The 20,622-nt window shown below is 44.4% G+C and overlaps 1 protein-coding gene across 5 annotated transcripts in view; it reads right to left on the bottom strand.

Moving 5' to 3' along the window:
- LOC135320991 (anoctamin-6-like) overlaps positions 1-14,276 on the bottom strand; it is a 65,931-nt gene extending 51,655 nt beyond the window's left edge. Inside the window, exons 1-6 of one of the 5 annotated variants that reach the window (XM_064484206.1) lie at positions 14,010-14,276; positions 13,270-13,549; positions 4,492-4,769; positions 2,454-2,622; positions 1,365-1,651; positions 51-138 (exon numbers count right to left, since the gene is read on the bottom strand). In XM_064484206.1, coding sequence (XP_064340276.1) covers positions 51-66 — 16 coding nt within the window. In that variant the 5' untranslated portion in view covers positions 67-138; positions 1,365-1,651; positions 2,454-2,622; ... (1 more) ...; positions 13,270-13,549; positions 14,010-14,276. Of the gene's footprint in view, positions 1-50; positions 307-1,364; positions 1,652-2,453; positions 2,623-2,716; positions 4,111-4,491; positions 4,770-13,269; positions 13,550-14,009 lie in introns of those variants that run through there. The other 4 variants (XR_010380338.1, XR_010380337.1, XR_010380339.1 and 1 more) reach the window with 4 other exon arrangements.
- Positions 14,277-20,622: the final 6,346 nt, after the last annotated feature.

Raw genomic sequence — 20,622 nt, forward strand, 5'->3', positions numbered from 1 at the left:
GATATAACATCTTTGCATTTATGGCATCATTTAGCATCTGAAGCTCTTACATTTTACAAACTTCATTTCATGCGAGATGTTGTCAGTTAGAGAAGTGCTTCTGAATTTGAGGGGTTGCTGTCATCTCAGATGGAGTCCCTAAAAAATGTCAAAACTGCAGTATTGTCATCATGACAAGAACTCAGACAGATGAAATTTGGAAAGCCCTGTGATTTACTAGTGCACAGACAGAAAATGGTATTTCAGAGGGAAAAAGCCTGAATTACAGAAAATGATAAATGAAATGGTCTAACATGCATTTCCCTTACAAAGAACTAATACTTTTTTGGTTGATAATAACATCTGTCAGTAATTATGAAAAGAGCTGGCAGATGCATAGTACTTACTATTATCCAGGGCTGTTCTAAAATTCAAGCAGGTTCATTAATCCCCATAACATCTCTACGAGGTGGGTACTATTATTATCCCAATTTTATTGATGAGGAACTTGATAAACACAGAGGCTAAATGACTTTTACAAGGTAGACAGCGAGAAACCAGTACAAGTGTTCCAGCCTGAGTCTACGCTCTTGGCCACTTCTACCTTTTTTTTTTTTTTGGTGGCAGGGAGATAATAAAGTAATTCTGGTGGGGGGTGGGGAGGTAATTAGGGTTATTTGTCTATTTTAGAGGAGGTGTTGGGGGCTGAACCCAGGACTTTATGCGTGCTAAGCATGCGCCCCATCACTTGAGCTGTACCCTCACCTCTCGAGTCTATGCTCTTAGCTGCTAATCCACACTGCCCCACATGGTAACTCTGGGGGAACTACAATTCATTCATTCACTCACTTGTTAAACTCAGCCTTCCTGGTGCCTGGGATTCAGCAGTGAACAAGACAACATGTTTCCTGCCCTAAATGGGCTTGTCGACTCCTGACATATTATCTTCATTTTACCCAGGAAGAAACAAGGTCAAGACTCACCTTTTCCTGTTAACATCGGAGGATACATGAAGTGCTTTATTTCATTTCTGCCATTTGACTTACACCATGGGAAGGGAAAGCTGCCTTGCAGATCCCGGAGCTCACAAGCCTGTTAATCCTGAATTTTTTTTTAAAACTGTCCCTTACTTGATACTTGATCTGCGAAAGGATGAAGTAAACCTAAATAGATTCTAAGAGAGCGTGTGGTTTATACAGGGTAAATAACCAGCCACTGTTTACTATCCTAACAGGAATCTGTAGGCATATTTCTTTTCTTTCTCTTTTTTCCTTTTTATGGGCAGCTTTTAAAAACCAAACCAAACCAACAAAACCAAATCACTTGTAATTCAACAGCAGGTTCTAAATCACCCCCGACAGCAGCTAAACTTGGTTTAGACTTACAGTGCGGCTCCTGGTGGTTGGATTGATGAATGTATCTCTATCCTGAATATAAAAGTCGTTCACGCAGCTCTTCTCAAATAGGGCAATGAAAAATTCTTGTTCCGGTTGTTGATACTTTCATCCACTTGGAGGACTTTCATAAAACAGCTGAAGGTATCAAAGGCTGAGGACAGGGTTTTCAGATGATTGGGATTCAGAGGCAATTTTATGTACAGTATCTCAGCGTATATACAGATCACCTCCCACAGGGTGTGTACTTTTACAAATACAAGCTTGTCATCCAAAACCTATATTGGGAGAATGAAAACACAAACCAGGAAACTATTTTCACATTTTTAGTACACAGATTTTTCTTACATTGCTGGTAGTTAAAGCACTTGTGCAAACACACACAGATATGACACTGGTAAAAGTGAAGATATAATAAAAATAGATTTGCAAACCATCATACATTTTTGCCTTAAAGTTAATTTCTTTGTTGAAATTACTGAAAAGTTATTTAAAATCCTTACAATTCATTCATAAAATAACCAATGTTTTAGATGAAGAAAAGTAAACTTGTTAACTTTCAGTCCAAATTAGTAACTAAAAATAGAAACACGAAAATATTCTTTGCAAGGGCATTGTAATGACAATTTTTTAAATTTCTTAAATCTAGGACTATTTACATATCTGCTCAATATAATGTTAAACAGCCATTAAAAGGGATTTAAAAGAATTATATTTATTGATATGGAATATATAATAAAAGGAAAAAGAAAAAAATGTGAAATAATAATTTTCATTTTTGGAAGAGAAAAATATCTACATTTCAACAAAAAAAATGTTTAGAAGGATTTTAAGATTCTTTATGTATAACTAAGGTACAGATGATTTTTAATTCCACTGTTTTTAATTCCATTGGATTTTAACTCCAATGTTCTTTCATTTTCAATTTTGGGGGGAAATTTTTATAATAAAAAAACTTTAAATTTGTTCTTGCATAAATACATTAATAGATATATTTATGACTACATTCTCTGGCTATTAAAAAAGATCTCCTAGCTTTGGATTTGAAACATACATTCCATAATGCAGATTCTGACTCACTCGCCTCCCAGTCCAGAGCGAAGGCACGGCTAGGGTGACATGTTTCAAATATCATTCCAGGGAACATGCAGGCTCCCAGCCAACGGCTGCAAAGGGACTGACACTGATCTGCTTGCTCCCAGCTGCAGACCATCACAGATGAGTTTAGATTCATAGGCTCAAGTTTTCTCTGTCAAAAGAAATCAGAAAATGTTAGGCTTTTACTTTCACCAAGGGAAAAAGAAGTTGTTTGATTTTCTTTTATAAAAAAAAAAACAACAAACCAATTTGAACCTGAAGAAAAGACATTTGCTCAAAATACCACAGTAGCAATGAAGGTGCTCTGGCTGGCAGGGACTTGTTGGATTCCTGTGAGTGCTGGACTCCTCACATGGAATTCCCTTGGCACTCCAGAAGGCCTGTGGTTGTCCTCATGGGTTTGTGGCCATATGTGGTGCACAAAAGTCTCTGGCTTTGCCACAATTTCAAAGCCTTTTTTGGCTTATGAAAGGCTTTGCACTCAAATGGAGTTTTCTTGAGTCCACTCACTGATGTCATTCACCAGAGTTATAGTCCAGATCTGACATTCTAGACTCTTAAAATCTTGCAGACATTCAAATGGTTCAGGTTTGGATGTGTATTCACCTCTGCAGGCCTGGACCAAATTCGATAAAGCCACCCGGACAAGTTCAGCAAAATGCAAAGACATTTTTCTTTCTGCAAGACTGAAATGTCTGTGAAGCTATAAAAACTTCTGCATCTACAAAAATAGGGAACCAACTCATCAATAACATATCTATCCATAATGCATGGGCATTTGAAAAAATACTGTATTTACTCCTATTAAATTCTATCTGGCTTTTGCCAAATTGTGCCCTAAACTGTAAGGAAAGTATATAAATGTAGGAATTTTTGACCTTTTAAGAGAAAAAGGAACCCTCCTACTTGGTAGGTGGGAATGTTAATGTTGCAGCCACCATGGAGGACAGTATAGAGTTTCCTTAAAAAACTGAAAATATACTTCCGTGTGATCCAGCAATCCCATTCATGGGTATATGTCTGGAGAAAAATATAATTCAAAAAGACACATGCACCCCAGTGTTCACAGCAGCACTATTTACAATAGCTAACACACTGAAACAACCCAAATGTTCACTGGCAGATGACTGGATAAAGAAGTTGTGGTATATTATATATATATATATGTATATTTACATATATACACACACATATATACACATGAACACACACACACAATGGAATACTGCTCAGCCATTAAAAAATTAAATAATGTCTTTTGCAATAACATGGATGGACCTACAGGGTATTATGCTAAGTTAAATATGTCAGAGAAAGAAAAACAAATATTCTATTTATTAACTTATATGTATATCTAAAAAATAAAACAAATTAATTACTATAATAAAACAGAAATAGACTCACAGGTACACAGAACAGACTGGTGGTTACCAATGGGGAGAAGGAGGAGAGGGAGGCAGGAAGGGGGTAAGGGATTGAGAGATAAAAAGTACTATGTATAAAATAGATAGGTTACAGGGCTGTATCATACAGCACAGGGAAATATAGCCATTATTTTATGGTGACATTAAATGGAATTTAATCTATAAAGATGTTGAGCCTCTGTGTTGTACACCTGAAAATAATATGATGGAAATCAACTACTCAATTATAAAATATTTAATCAAAGTTTTTTTCATATTATTTGCAATAAGTTAGAAGCCAGCACTGTCAATAGAAACATAGTGCAAGTCACAATTTTCCAGTAATCCCATTTAGAAAATAAAAAGGAACAAGTGAAATAATTCCAGTAATAATTATATTTATCCCAAAATATCCAATATACTATCATTTCAAAAGTGTGATTAACACTTTGAAAACTTTTAATAAATATTTTACATTATTATTCTTGTACGAAGTCTTGAAAATCTATTATGTATTTTCCACTTATAGAACATCTCAATTCACTATAGCCACATGTGGCTGGTGGCTACCATACTAGACAGAGCAGATTACACCATTCACACTTCTGATAAATTACCTGCTCTTATTTATTTAAAAAACTTCCAGAAAAGGCTTTAGATATTCCCTATATCTAACAAAGCAACCTTGACGGGTGAGGAATATCTTCATTATAAAGTGAAAAATAAAGGTAAGAGAGCCATGGTTACATGTAAGTTAATGTAACAATTCCTTCTTAATTCATTCAGGACTTTACAATCTTTCTTCATATTCCAAGGATTCACTGTCACTGTGCAATGTTTTTCACTATAATCATCTTTGGAATTGAGAGGCTTCTGATGACCCTGCTTTGTGCATCTGTACATAAAAGAAAATAACAAAACAGAGAAAAAGACCTTATTAAAGATAATTTAGGGGGGTATAGCTCAAGTGAAACATCATATTCTTAGCATGCACAAGGGCCTGGGTTCAATCCCCAGAACTTCTTATAAAAATAAAATAAATAAAAACCTTATTACCACCCCCTGCAAAAAATTAATTAATTACTTTAATTAAAATAAAAAAAGATAATTTAGTGAAGCCTTATCAGGCTACAAGAGCTACAATGAATGCCCCTCCCCCATTAATTTAGAAGAAGTTTCACAATATTTCCCAACATAAAGGCTAAAATATAATTCAGAACACTTACTGATGGTCAGCATCATTTTAACAAAAATGTAGATAATTACCTCCCTGGTGTCAAAGCTCTGTCAGAGATGGGCACAGAAAATTTAGTAAAAATTATTTTGCAACTACCTTTGCAAGAAATGCTGAGAAATGATCTTTTCTGTTGGAAATTAGCCTGCTTTTACATTCTGCAGTAGGCATACGTGTTTACAAACCAGGCAGGAACTGGATCATATTTTACACATACTTTAGAAACTGATTTGAATTTTGCTCTCTACCTGCAAGGCTATTTCTTAGGTAATAACATAAGCTGGCCAGTACACTAAATTTTGTTTCCCTGTTTGCTTAATCCTCACAACTCTGTAAGCTGCTATTATTACACCTATATAACAGATATAGAGCTTGAGACAGAAAATAATTTGGGTAACTTGGTAAATGGTGGAGCTGGGTAAGACTGCAGCCAGTCTGACACTGAAGTCCATTCTTCTCACCGATGTCTGATACTGCTGCCTACATTCAGCAATGACCGCTGATTTCATATTTAAGTGTGTCATTTCTAAAAGTGCAAAGCTATATTAGTACTGCTGTGTAAATTATTCTTTTGAGATGTGATTGCCAAAAAACAAAAACAAATAAAATCAGGGTGCCAATGAGGGGAGGGCAAACTGCATATGGACGGACACAAGGGGACTTTTTGAGGACACAGTTGCACATCTCTAGAAATAGCTAAAATGGCTGACTTGTACAATTATAGTATGTTAATTGTATGGCCTGTAAATTACACCTTAATACAGCTATTAAATTAAGACACTGAGATACCAAATTAAGACTAAAACACATATATACATCACACATAGTACAACAGGCAAATATCATTATTTACTGCACCATTTTCCTTCATGCAGCTTCCTTTCCTCACCTGTTCCTGAAAGGATGATTCATTTTTAAAATAGCCTTTTAATTTATTCAGCAAATAATTTTTGACGGCCTACTATGTACCCAGGACTACTCTAGGCACTTAGAATAGATCAATAAACAAAACAAAAGTCCTGTCCTCATGGAGCTTGGTTGGAGTCTAGCTGGGGTGGGGGGTGGAGATGACAATTCACACAACAGAGCAGCAGAGGAGGTGGCATGTTAGGAAAGAGGAACCATGGAAAAAAGTAAAAAGGGCAAAGTAAAGAGAGTTGAGGGTATAGGATGAGGGTGATGTTGTATTAAATACGAGAGCAGGGCAAACTGTGAGCTGAGGTTAGAACTAAGACTAGGAGGTGAGAAGTCCCAGGTGGACGGAATAACAATCACCAAGGCCAGCGTGACCTCGCATGTTCCAGAATGGGGGCAAGGCTGGAGCTGCGGAGAAGGGTCAGTGCAGATCCTGTATGGCCTTGGAGGACATTGTAAGGACTGTGGCTTTTACCCGGAGTGAAATGGGGAGGCACTGCAGAAGGACGACACAATCTAACTTAGGTTTTCAAGGCTCACTTGACTGCCGGGTGAGAATAGTGCAAAACGGGTCAGAGATGAAAGGTGGGAAGCTACTGAGAAGGGCTATGCAGGAGGAGAGGACAGTGGCTCAGGGCAGGGAAGCAGCAGTGGAAGCAGGAGCCATGGTGAGAAGTGGCTGGGCTCTGGATATGTTTTAAAGGCAGTGTCAAACCAGATCTATTGACAGAATTCATGTGGTGTGTCAGTGAAAGTCAGAATAACTCCAAGATTTTTGACCCAAGCAGCTGGAAGGATTAAGTTTCCACTAACTGAATGGGGGAGGCTGCATAAAGAACCAGTTTGGGGGGTAGGAGGACCAAGAGCTCAGTTTTTACACATGTTGGTTTTAAGATATCAGAGTTCCAAGTGAAGATGCCAAATCAGCAGAATATTATAAGAGTCCAGAGTTGGAGAGAAAAAGTCTAACGGGAGACAGAACTGTGGGAATCATGGGTCACACAGGTGTTACAGGAAGACATGAAACCCAGGTACTCAAACATTAAGATACTCTAGCATTAACCATAGAAGTTATCCTTGAGGGCCTGCCTACTAGGTGAGGATATCAGTCCTATTTCCCGATCACTCGAGTTTTAAAAAGGAACTTACAAATGAATTCGTGCAAGACACTGCCTCCAGTAGGTGGGATCAGAGCTGGAGTCGGAGAATGGGATGGTGCACGGTACTCCCTACGGCAGATTGTATATGTGTGTGTGTGTGTGTGTGTGTGTGTGTGTGTGTGTGTGTGTGTGTGTGTGTGTGTGTGTGTGTGTGTGTGTGTGTACGCATGTTTGTGTGAGCAGGGGGATGAGTTACACCTGTCTTAAGAAAAAGAGCTAGAAATTCTAGAAGCCGAAAGATGAAAGAACATCCAGATCTGGTAGAGGGAACAGGGGAAACACTGTGTACTGTAAGACATATCCTCATAATGCCATTTCCCACCATTCTTTCATCAGGAACACAGTTGGAAACTGGGGAATTATGTAGATACGTGTGATGTACACAAACTTTCTGACTATGTAACACTAAATATCTACATATGTAGCAAGTTAATGATATTTATATCTGCTTCAAGTTTAATAACAAGTTCACAACAGAGGGAAAATAAAATATTGAGGACTGGTAGAAGTATCATAGAAGGCATTTCAATGCTCAGAATGGAAGCAAAAGCGGCTTCACCCGACAAAGAATGTCATTAAGAGTCAAGAATGTTTATATTTGCTTAAGAAATTGAGAGTTACAACTTCCTGCTTTAAAGAGTTAACTTTAAGACAGATACCATACTATAAGCAACATCTATACTGGTGCTTTCTTAAAGCTATTTTTAGTTCCTGCTTGTTCTGATGTACTCCAGAAACTCTGCAAAGAAAACCTTCTATTCAAAGGCTTAAAAGAATAAAAAAAGAAATAACACAGCATTCTTTTAAGTGTTCTCTGTACTGAAAGTCATTTGCAAATGCAGCACCCTGCCACATATCTACATTTTTAACAATAAAGACTTTTGTGCAATTTTTCAATTGCTATGTGGCTTTGCGTCAGTCTCTCACTCAGAAGCCGAATGGAGTACCAGAAAATGACACATCATGTCTAAAACTACAGATGTGGAATATGAACGTACACCAGGAAACAGCTAAGTGGGAGGGTAAGGTTTACCTTTTAAGTTACCGTAAGTGCAGTTACACCTTCTCCCTGCTTCCCCTGTGAAGTGAAGAGCTAGTCTTTTCCAGAAAAGCTCTCATTCTGAGTACTGTCTTCTTTAAAATATTTGGAGATTCTTTTTTAAGGTTCTTTCACTCTTAAGTCTTTCCCCAACTCTACATCCCATAACAAGTGTTAAAATTATCCAATAGCCTATTGTTACAGAGCTTACTCTACAAAAGCTGAGGTTTCCCAGGGCTTGGATCCCACAACTCTGCTACCAGATAATCCTAAAGCCTTCCTTCCATAACTGACTCTTCTACCAATTCCCAGCTGCGGGCAAATTCGGCTTCTCAGCCCATTTAACTTTCTAACTCTGCCTACGAACACTCTACTGCCAGTAAGGGAAATCTAAGGGAGCCAACAAAGCCCCTAGTGAGGGTTGCCTCCTTCAAACAATCAAGAGGCCATCACCAAGCAAATATTTAAACCTACTGCAAAACTTCTGAAGACATCTTACAAACAATATAGTTTATATAGATTCATACTATTTGCTCTGGAATAGTGATTTCCAATGGAGGGAACAAAGGACCACATGACCCAAGCAATTATTTAAAACTGCACATAACTATCCCTCTTCACGTGAGGATTCAGCCAAGCCTGTCTTATAGGTCTAGGTGTAACAGAATGGCAGCACCTCTAGCAGTAGGGTGAAAAGCAGCGAAGTAGACTTTTAGTGAAAGGGAGTGATGTAATAGGACCCACCGCCCACTTACCTCCCACCACAGGACAATCATCTCAGATCAAGAACAAACACTTAGGGAAACAGAGGTTGTTTATGTTTTTATGGTTTTCTGGTGGAAATAATGCCCTGAGTCACGTGAAGTTGTGGCTGCAAAATTGAACAGGAGACCAGACATTTTCACATTCAGGACACAAATAATCAACCCCCGAGTGGTCACCATATCTGCTCTCCCCTTTGCCAGTTCACCCCAAAAGCTGCAGGACTCTCCTGCTTGCAGTGACACCCACCATTTCTCACAAATTCCTGCCAAGTTCACGTCAGCAGCTGGTGGTGTCAAAGTCACCATTTGTACTGCTCTGAAGTCTCTCCATTACTTTATAACCTTCTATTTTCTCTGTTGTCTTCCTAGCTACACTTGCATTCAGAAGCTGGTTAACGCACTAACATTGACTCTGTAATCAGTCCAGGATATAGGAAGCAGAGATTCAACTGTAACCAATCCCAGAATACTTGTCATGCCACTCTAGTGTCCCAACAAAATACTCTGGCATCCCTCATCTCACCCAAAGAACCACCGCATTACTTAGAGGTTGTAAAAGTAGAGGGTTTCTCTACTGGGAAACACTGGCTTGTGGTAGAGTCTTGATTTCAGTTTTTGCAACTAGTTACAGGCAAAAAGACATGGCCCACAAATTTTCTTCAAGCGTTTGGAATTTAAACTTTTATTAGATACAGAGCCGGCGGACTAACCGTAATCTATGAACATATGGTCATATTATAAAATAATGTCCATGTCTGCCTTACAGCCATGTAAGTACTTGAATTACACCTGCATCCTGTAGGCCTTTAGAATTGGATGTGAAGCATCCTGTGTTAAAAACCTCCTATCCAGTCACAGAACACCTTAAAGACAACATCACATTAATGCCACTGAATACATTAGTATGGAACTTGTATGGTTAAGTTACATCTCCAATTTCCCAGAGCTGGAAAGCAGATGCCTAGAAAGGCTGGAAAACCTAACTACCAAAACAGCTCAAAAGTTGAAGCAGACTCCTGCACCTCCCAGGGTGGAAGGCAGAGGGTGGAGGGGGCATTGCCAACCACACTGTCCTCCCCCAGGACGTGGCATGTGGGGAAGCAGGCAGGAGTGGGTGGCTGGGACTCAGAGGTGGAGAGGTGATGAAAGCAGAAGTGGAACTGCTCTGGTCCTAGAACAACAGAGGTGTAAAAAGCTCGGCTTCAGTTCAACCCGCTTCCTCTCCCACTTCCCCTCCCACCTACGTGACAAACAGAGCACAGTCAGGCACTTTCTGCCCATGACGGTGACTACTAGCAGGAAAGGGACCAGGATAAAAGCATGTCCTACAAAAGATCAGTCTGATTTTAAAGACTGTGTTATAATCAATGAACAGCAGTGTCAGAGTGGGACACTTGTGAGGCGCTCAAATAGGGAGGAAGAGGCTGAGGATCCATTTCCAGCACTTCCATGTCTTTTATCATTCCTATTTCTGACCTTTCCTTTGCCACGTTTTGTAGCACTGCCATCACTGGCAGGTAAAGGGGCAGCAATGAGACTTGGCCGTTTGGCTGATGGGGCTACATTTCCCAGCACTGGAAGAGGAGCAGCTGGAAGATGTGAACCGCGGTCCTGGCCTGTGCCAAACACTAACCAGGTGACCCTGGGTTAGGCTGTTAGTCTCTCTGGGCTTCCGGCTGTTTACTTATAAAAGAAGGTTTTGTCATTGCACAAATATATCCAATATGAAATGTAACGTGAAAGTCAAACATAATGACATCTCACCTGCTTGCCTCAGGGAACTGTACAAGCACTGAACACTATGTGAATGTAAACACAGAGTTAAGAAAACTGTTGAGGTAAAGCGCTAAACTGAACATGGAGTTAAAGTTTTATGGATTTTCTTGGCTTTCTTTTTTAATTGCAACACTGAATTAATAGTTATTAGCTATACTCCACACCACCACCCCTGCGAATAAATAAAGTAGGTTAGCACTGCCTGGATGCCTGCTATTGCCCGATGCTAAGCAGGGTGAGGGTATAAAGGAGGCTGAACAAGGGAGTCTTCTCCAGTTACCAGCTAAGTGAGGAGACACATTGGAAACCAGCCGGTAATGGTACCAAGTCAGTACTCAAAGCCTAGATTACAGGCTACCGATCATGAACAGTGCAGAAATACAAAGAGGAGCTAGAAGTATTTGGAGTAAATAGGGAAGACTCAATGAAGGGGATGGGGTTCCAACTAGTTCTCAGGGCAATTCTAAGCTGTTTTAACTGATGACTGGATAGGAAAACGCTGGTGACTCCTGGTTTTTAATAAGGCACAGGTTACCCTCGGAGGCTAAGTCACATAATGATTGGAACATATAAGGTAAAGCCAAAGTGATTAAGTGTCTAGACTACCTGGCTGAGATCTGGTTGTGGTAAGTCTTTGACTTGACTCTAGATGTTGGAGGGTCAAAACTGAAGGTTGACTGAAAGGGGGGGAGAGAATATCCAAGAATTCAACAGAAGGAAAAATTCATGTATCAGGGATGAACGCTCTTCATCAGAGTATCAGCAATCAGAATAGACATTTGAAACCAAAAACATACAGTTCCAGAAGCCAAGAATATGTGGAGGGTGGTGAGAGAAATATAAATCAAAGACCATTCCAAGCCTTTGGGTATTCAAGACCAGAAGAATGATTATGCCACTGAATAAATGGATACGCTGCAAGAAAAATGATTATGAAATCAGCTTTAGACATGTTGAATCTGACATATGAGCTAAGAGTAGGTGTTCTCTAAGAAGCTCAAAATTCAAAACTGAAGCACAGATCTAGAGTACAGGCTTAAGATGCAGATGGACAAGACTTGATAAATCTCCTAAAAGAAAACATACGCAAAACATTATCTGACATAAATCTTAGCAACGTTCTCCTACGGCAATCTACCCAGGCAATGGAAATAAGAGAAAAAAAACAAAAGGGACGTAATTAAACTCATAAATTTCTTCACAGCATAGGCAACCATAAGTAAAACAAAAGGAAACAACAACCTACGAATGGGAGAAAATATTTGCAAATGATACGACTAACAAAAAAGCCTTAATTTTCAGAATATATAAACAGCTCATACAACTTAAAAACAAAAAAACAAACAACTCAATCCAAACATAGGCAGAAGACCTAAACAAGCATTTCTCCAATGAAGACACAAATGGCCAATAGGCACATGAAAAAATGCTCGATATCACTAACAAACAGAGAGATTCAAATCAAAACTACAATGAGGTATCAGCTCACAGCAGTCAGAATGGCCATCGCTCAGAAGTTCATGAATGATAAATGCTAGAGAGGCTGTAAAGGGAAGGGTACCCTCTTACACTGCTGGTGGGAATCCAGTTTGGTGTAGTCATTATGGAAAGCATGGAAATCCCTCAAAAAACTAAAAGTATACTTACCCTATGACCCAGCAATCCCACATCTGGGTATATAACTGGAAAGAACTCCAATGTGAAAAGATACCTGCACCCCAGTATTCATAGCATCACTGTATACAATAGCCGAGACATGGAGGCAAGCTAAATGTAGCAACAGATGACTGGATAAAGAAGTTGTGGCATATTTATAGACTGGAATATTACTCTACCATGAATAGGACAAAATAAAATCATTTGCAGCAACATGGGTAGAGCTAGAGATCGTCATTCTAAGTGAAAGCAGCCAGAAACAGAAAAATACCAAATGATATCACTCATATGTGCAATCTAAAAAAAGAGAGAAAAAGACACTGTGAACTCATCTACAAAACAGAAACAGACTTGCAGACTTAGTTAACAATCTTAAGGTTACCAGGGAAAGGGGATGGCAAGGGATATATTTGGGAGTTTGAGATTTACAAATGTTAGCCACTATATATAAAAATAGATTTTAAATAAAGTTTCTTCTGTATAGCAGAGAAACCTATGTTCATTATCCAGCAATAACCTATAATGAAAAAGCCTATACAGCCACCAACTGAGGAAGCAAGTGAAGAAAGGAGAGTTAGTTATGTTGGGCTAGAGCCCACTTCCAAAATCATTGTCAGCCACTGAGGCTGCCCCGAGGGCACTGAGCACTCCTCCCAGGGACAGACTGACATGACATGTGTCCTGTGAACACGGGGCAGCAGAGGCCGTCCACAGATCTGACCCTGGGGGAGATGGGAGCAAGTCCACCTGATCCCCCTGGGGCAGCACCCCTCCCCGCAGACCCCGCCTCCTGACTGCACCGCTCCTGCCTCTCAGGAACCCACTGACTTGAAAACAAGTGATCCACGAACCTGGGGCAGCGGCAGGGAGATGGGCAGCGACCTGGCAGGCTGGTCGACTTGCCCCCTTCTCTCCCACGGCCTGTCCAGGGCTCGGCTTCTGCTGCTCCAGGCACGGTCCGCAGGTCAGCCTGCTTCTGGAAGGAGGGCGCGGTGTGGTCGAAGGCAGTGGCGGGTTATGGGGTCTGCCCATGGGAGCCCGTGGATTGGCTTCAAACTCCCCAGCGCATGGCCTGAGTTTGGCCTCTGCTGCCCCAGATTCGTGGAACTCAGGTTACAGGCCAGCCTGCTCCTGGAAGGCAGGTGGTGTGCTGTCAGGGAATGGCGGCTGCTGCGATGGCGGGACTGGGGCTGCCCTGTGAAAGCGCGGGGTTTGCGACCATTTCCCGCTGTTGCTGCAGCCATCCCAGAACACTGATCGCACCGCGCCCACCTCCCAGGAGCAGCCTGACCTGTAACCTGAGTCACAAGAACCTGGGTATTTAGAGGCCGCCCCCAAGGTCAGGCCGCGGGGAAGATGGGAGCAAATACAGGGGGTCTCATGGGGCAGCCCCCATTGCATCCGAGGCCCCGCGACCGCACAGCACTCGCCTCCCGGGAGCAGGTCATGGTCTGAGGGCCAGTCAGAGATGCTCCGGAGCCGTCCGGTGCCCTCCCACCTCCCGGGGCTGTACCTGCTCTCCTAAACCCGGGTATAAGCGGCGGCAAAAACGCGGGGTTCAGGAACTACTAATAGCGGGGTTACCACTAACCACAGCGGCGGCTGGGACCCGCCTCAGGGTCCTAACGGGACGCGCGGCAGTGACCTCACCTCCGCACCCCTCCCTGTGCGCCTCCTCAGTCGCACAGCCCAGGCGTCACCCGCCGGCTTCCAGCAGCGCGCCCCCACCAGCGCCCCCTTAACTGCCCGGCAGCGGCAGCCGAACCAACGGCAAGAGGCGGCCCAGACCCCAGGCCGTGTTCCTCTTCCAGGAGCTGGTCCAGGAGCAACCGGCTGCCGCCAGCTTCCACGCGTTCTGGGCGGGTTCCGGCGTCCGCCCATCTGTGCGTCTGCGCGTGCGCGCGCCTCCTTCTCCCGCCTGCAGCGCAAACTGCTCGGGTGGGTCTCCTGCTTTACCGGACCAGGCCACTGGGGCCGGGAGGAGCCAGGTGGGGCCCCTCCTGCTCGTCCCGCCGGGTCTCCATCCCCAGAGCCTTCACCCCGCCACCGACTGGGTCCTGGCACTGAAATAGAACCACGACTGCCCTGAGCCAGGCCACACCCCGCCAGCCCCACTTCCCCTGCTCACCTTCCCCTCCCTGTTACTACCCTCCCACCCCTGGCCAGGCCCAGTCTCCCACCAGACCTTGAAGACAGGGCTCCTTCTCCTCACACCGAGGTCCCTGCCCTGACACTCCAACCTGCTGGTCCTAACCTATGGCCCCTACACCTACAAGCTTACCCCTCATGCCTCACCACAGGACGCCCAACATCCTGAAATTGTCCCCCTCACCTCTCAGCCAGGTCAGTTCCATTCTAAGCGGGCCCCACACCCCACAACCTGTACTCCCTCACCATGGGATCCCCTTCACTCTGAGCGTACCCCTAACCTGAGCTCACTCCCTCACCCCTCACCCTGTGGTTGGGGTGGGGAAATCCAGGCTCCAGGAATGATGACTACTGCCACCAGTGGGGGATCCAGCCTAGTGTGCACCTTCATAGTTAATGTCTGAGGCTACAGGGCGAGGCAGGCTGGGCTGAAGGCGGTTCCAATTCCTGCCCTGGCACCCTGATCCCAGCACTCTGTGTCTCATCTGACCCGATGGGTCAAGGTGATCCCAGGCTGCCAGCCACTGGCCTGTGGGCCTTGGGTGGTTGATGGTCCTGGTGGTGGTCTGGACCCCTAAGGCGGAGGCACTGGGCACGCAGACCTTTGAGGTGGGGGAATTCAGAGGGTGCACTTGAGCCCAGGGGTAGACAGCAGATGGTGGGCTGTGTGCATGGGGCTGTGTGTGTGGCCTGGCCTCAGCCCAGGTGGGTGCAGGGATATTGTTCATTCACACCAGGCCAGAGGGAAGAGGGACGGGAGATTTTAAAGCGTCAAAGTTAGGAAGCTAAGGCTGGAGAGAAAAGTAGGAAGGTGCAATGGCCTGGCCACCATGGAGCCCGCCGCAACGCTGGTCCCTTGCATCAGGGGAGACTGGCAGTTGACTGGCCAATGGGACATCCCCTGCTGTGGTATAGTTTACAGGCAATTGAAGGGATTTTGACAGGTAATTTTAATCCAATAATTGTCACTTTCTCTGCGGGAGATCAGGTCCAAAGTCATGGTGAATCTGGCAGGGTTCCTGCCTGAACTCCATCCTGGGACAGTAGAGGACCCACCCAGGAATCATACTCTTAGTTCTCACCCAAAGGCACTGTAATAAAGAAGAACAAATCTGACTCCATATTGGATCTGTGCCTTTTCCTTTAACCCTCTGCCGTGTTTTCTAGGCTTACTCTTGCTAGCTCTGCACCTTTTGTAAAACAATGTTGCCTTTAGCCTGAAATAAACAGGAGAGCCTATTCTCAAAACTCTGACCTTTAAGGATATTAACACTTTTGCACTCCTATAAAGATAACAAGTTGCAGAATAGAAAAAGTTTGTTTTGTTGCAGGTTTTACAGGAACACCATGATCTGACCCACGTGGACAGCTGCAAAGGCTTCCAAAGAACAAAGTAATCCTACACCAACAAGTTTGCAACAACCAACCACAGCCTCTCCCCTATTTACTAGAAAAGGAGCCTAAAGTCTGACTTGGGGAAGATGGTTCTCCAAGATATTAGTCTGCCATTATCTTGGTCTGAAGCTGTCTACGTAGACCAGGTCATAGTGCCTCTGTAAAACCTCTAACAAAACAAAAGTTATTTTCTATTCTGCAACTTGTCATCTTTATATAAGTGCAAAAGTGTTAATATCCTTAAAGATCAGAGCCTTGAAAACAGGCTCTCCTGTATATTTCAGGCTAAAGGCAACATTGTTTTACAAAAGGTGCAGAGCTAGTAAGATTAAGCCTAGAAAAGAGGGCACAGGGTTAAAGCCAAAAGGACCGATCTTCTATGGAGTCAGATTTTTTTCTTTTCTATTATACTATATTCTATTTTTGTTTTAAGTTTATAAGAATAAAGTTTAGCCTTTTCCCATTTTAAATTGTGCAATTTTAAGGAGCATTAAGTGCATTCACAATGCTGTGAGACCAATACCACTGGTTTAGACATTTGCCTTCTCAAACTAAAAGCTTGTATACAAAGCGCACCCCACATCCTACCTCCCCCAGCCCATGAGAAGCACTAATCCCCTTTCTCTCTCTATTTCTTTACCTATCCTGGAGGTTCCCTATCAATGAAATCATATAAAAGGTGGCTTTATTTCTCGCTGCCCACATATCTTAAGTAGGGACGGGTGAATTTTTTGTTTATTTGTTTTCATGTTAATTAGCATTTTTGTATTTTGAGAGGAAAATCCAGATGGATTAAAGATGAGACGTACCAAATGACGCCCTTTTGGTAACTCTGTGCATAATCTCGTGGTAGGCACTGCTGTTCTAAGTGTGAAACCAGAGCCAGAAGGGAGATGCTTAGCTCTTCTTGTGGCAAAATAAAACCAAACTAAAGCAGAAAACAAAGGCCAAGAAAGACAGCTGGAAAGAAAAAACACAGCCTGGAAAAAGCTTTCCTCAAGACCTAAGGTCGGAGAAAAGCTTCACATCGCTGTTGTGCAAAAACCTCTTGAAGCCCAGTGTTCTGAAAAGAAACAAAACACACACAGGCAGTTAGAACGAGAGGCAGTGCAGGTGGCCAGTGTGTGCTAGAGATGCTCGACCTGTAAGGTGAGCACATAGGCAGATGGACAGACTGCAGTGATAGCATTGGCCACCATCACACTGGCAGGTCTTTATCCCGGTGACAACCAGCCCTGGTGACAACGTGAGCAGGCAGAGGCCACAGGAGGTCCCCTGGAGGGAAGAGCAAATGGACGCTCCTCTCCGGCAGAACAAGGTACAGGATACATCAAAGTGCCACAGGAACATCCCTTCCCTAGCAGTGCTGGCCTTAGAGAAGATCCCACCAAAGTGTTTGCACAATTTTCAAAGATAATTTTTCTTTAGTAACATGAATTCAAAATAATCAATATGTCATCAAGGGATTTTGAGAAGTGACCTGCCCTGGGCCCGAACAATACACACACATAAATACACACATATACACATAAATATATACACACATACATACAGGAAAAGAGACAGACAGACTGAAACACAGAGAAGCAGGGGAGACAGAGAAACAGAGAGAGAGACAAAACAGAGAGAGAGGCACTGAGAAACAGAGACAGAGAGAAGGAACGCTGGAGCTGTGAAGGAGTGGAACTCACGCACATTTTCACAAGTCAGTCTGCATGTCAGAACCTGGTCTCAAAGTCCATCCACCCTCCAGAGGAGGGTTTGGGGATCACACAAGGGCGTGGGAACAGAAGGCAAAAAATATGAAGCCATTGTGGGGCAGCCCACCACAGAGGCCGAGATGGGACACTGGGCCTGTATGTCAACATGACAGAATGACCTAGGAGGTTGTATGCCAGAGCGGACAATGTCAGAGTTGTATTTAAATTTAGTCGCACGACTGGGAGCTGGGAAGCAAGCAATAAGGAAAGAGACTTTCTCCAGACCTCAGGGCAGACCCAGGCCTGTGTGGCATCTGCTCTGCGCTCCTCCAGCCCTCTGTGGGGTCCTTCATTTGCTGAGTCTGTGCATGAGCTCCCTGTGATGCCAGCCCGTGGGGGTAACAGATGCAGTAGGTGTTTCTAGGTCTAGAGACAGGATGGCTTCTCTAGGAAACAGGGGCCAGAATGATCCCCACTGTGCTGATGGGAGATTGGGGAGACCCTGAGAGGCACGTGGCTTTTCCATGTTGATAGCACTGCTGAGTGGGGGGAGCCATGTCTGAACCCAGCTGTGTCTTCAGAGCTGCAGCCTTGGCTGCATCCAGGCCTCCCCAGGGCTATGAGGGAGGCTGAGTTGGTGTCACTGTGTGTGGACATGTCATGGAGTGAGAAATGAGAGATTGGCAGCCCAGAAAGGCCCTTGGGGAGCTATGTGTCAGGAGGAAGCTTGGGTAAGTGGACCCCAGGAAGTGACCTCACTTCCCTGGCAAAAGAGCCCAACAGAACTTGGAACCAAAGTCACCAGGCACCCACTCTGTAGAGAAGTCCCTACTCAGCTCACTTGATTGGAGACAGAGGCATGTTCTGCTGCATCCCATTATCCCGAGGCCGCAGCTCCCGGAAAGCCCGCAGTGAGGGGCTTTACCAACGCTGCCGGCGCTGGGTCATGTCTCACCCAATGCGCCTCTGGACTTTTGGCCAGAGAGACCCAAAGGTAACACAGGGAGGCCCAGGGCAGGCCCGCCCAGGCCGGGCCACCACTCAGATCCCACCCAGGTATCCCCACGGCCCCGTCCTGGCTGGTGGAGGTGGAGCAATCATGCTGGGGATGGGTTTCTGCCTCAAGCAAGAGCAGTTCAGAGGCCTGGTGGGCCGGTCACATCCACAGCCCAGGGCAAAGCTGGCTGGCTGGGATGTGGAGAGCCAGGGAAGGGTCCTGCTGCCCAAGGTGGAGCCCATGCATTCTGGGTATGTCTTTTCCCTCCCGGGTGTCTGAGCTGAACAAGGTCTCGGTCTGATCTGGCAGCAGAGTGTCGAGTGGACAGAAGCAGGAGTGTTCCTGGCCGGGCAGGGCTCTGAGACTTCCAGGCCGGGTCAGCTGCTGGTCGCTGTCATTGCAGAGCTAGATACCATATATTGAACAGCAGCTGATGAATAAGAACACCAACGCCCCCTCCCCAAGTGAAGGGCTGATGTGCCACTCTTCTGAGGGCCAGCGCAGGATCCAGGTGGGTCTGAATATTGAGGGGTCCCCACCACCATGGCCCAGTAATCAGTGGGGCAGGCCTCCGACCCAGACAACACCCAGGGCTCCCCCCAGGGACCTGTCCGGGGCAGACGGGTTACTCAGCACACCCGGCTCTGACCTGGAGCACCGTGCCCATCTCACTGCAAGTAAGGTGGAGGACCAGGGGCCCCCGAAGCAGAGCCCAAAGGTCAGAAAGGCAGGGCTGGTGCATGTGTGCAGGTGGGGGAGGGGAGAGGGCTGGGCCACACAGGGAGGTGTCCCCAGAGGCTACCGTTGAGACCAGAGCAAAAATGGCCTCAGACCACCTGTCTGGAAGAATTCAGTCACAGAACACATCGTGTGGGCACTTTCTGGGTGGGAGCTGTCTGGAAAGCTCTGGGAAGGTTTCTGTCTTTAAAGAGGCATATGGAAAAGGAGGCAGGTGGATAAATTTTTCCTCTCACAGCATAAACTCTTCCACAAGACTTAAAACTCTCTCCACATCCAATAGTTACAGAGGAGGCAGGGGCAGGGGAAGATGTCAGAGACCAAAAAAAGGACGATCTGGATCCAGCAGGAGACCCCGAGCTCCCTCCTGCCACTCCTGCAGCTCCTCCTGAACCTGCATCTGCACCTGGACCGCTGGGCAACGGAGAACCAGTTCAGGCATCACCACCCCCTGGGGCAGAGCCCCCTCTGCACCCACACACACCTTTTTCTCCAAAATGTACTGAAAATCCCACCGTCAGTCCCCACCCCCAAACTTGCCGTCCCTTCCGCTGGAGATGTTTTCGTTTGGTTTTCTTTAGTTTCCTTTCTTTGTTTCACATCATTTATGGCATCCTTTATTTTTCTTTTTAGAGTTTCATGTAATAAAATATAGACTTTTCCCCTTTTAAATTGCGCAATTCATGAGCACTATGGGCATTGACAATGTTGTGAGACCATCACTAACATCTAGTTTCACACTATTTCATTCCTCAAAGTGAAACCATGGATCCAGAGAGCACACTCCCCTCCCTCCTCGCCCAGCCCCTGACAACCCCAAGTCTTCTTTCCTTCTGCTAGTCTTTACCTCTGCTGGGTGTTCCCTTTCAATGAAACTTTATGATAGTTGGCTTTTTGTGCCTTCCCACATGTTTTCAGCAGGGGCTGCTGGTTTTTCAGTTTTCACTTGAAACAGCATTTTTATTATTTTAAGGGGATATACAGGGGGATTAAAGATGTGATGTACAAAATGAAGCCCTTTTAGTAACTCTGTGCATAATCTCAGGGTAGACACTGCTGTTCCCCCTATGACACCACAGCCAGAATACAGAAGGGAGATGCTTAGCTCTTCCTGTGGCAAAAACAAAACCAAACAAATCAAAAAAATTAGCAAAAGCCCAGAAAAACTGCTTGAAAGACAAACCACAACCTGGAAAAAGCATTGCTCATAACTCAAGTTTGGAGAA

The sequence above is a fragment of the Camelus dromedarius genome, unplaced genomic scaffold (assembly GCF_036321535.1).
Source record: "Camelus dromedarius isolate mCamDro1 unplaced genomic scaffold, mCamDro1.pat HAP1_SCAFFOLD_200, whole genome shotgun sequence".
NCBI lineage: Eukaryota > Metazoa > Chordata > Mammalia > Artiodactyla > Camelidae > Camelus > Camelus dromedarius.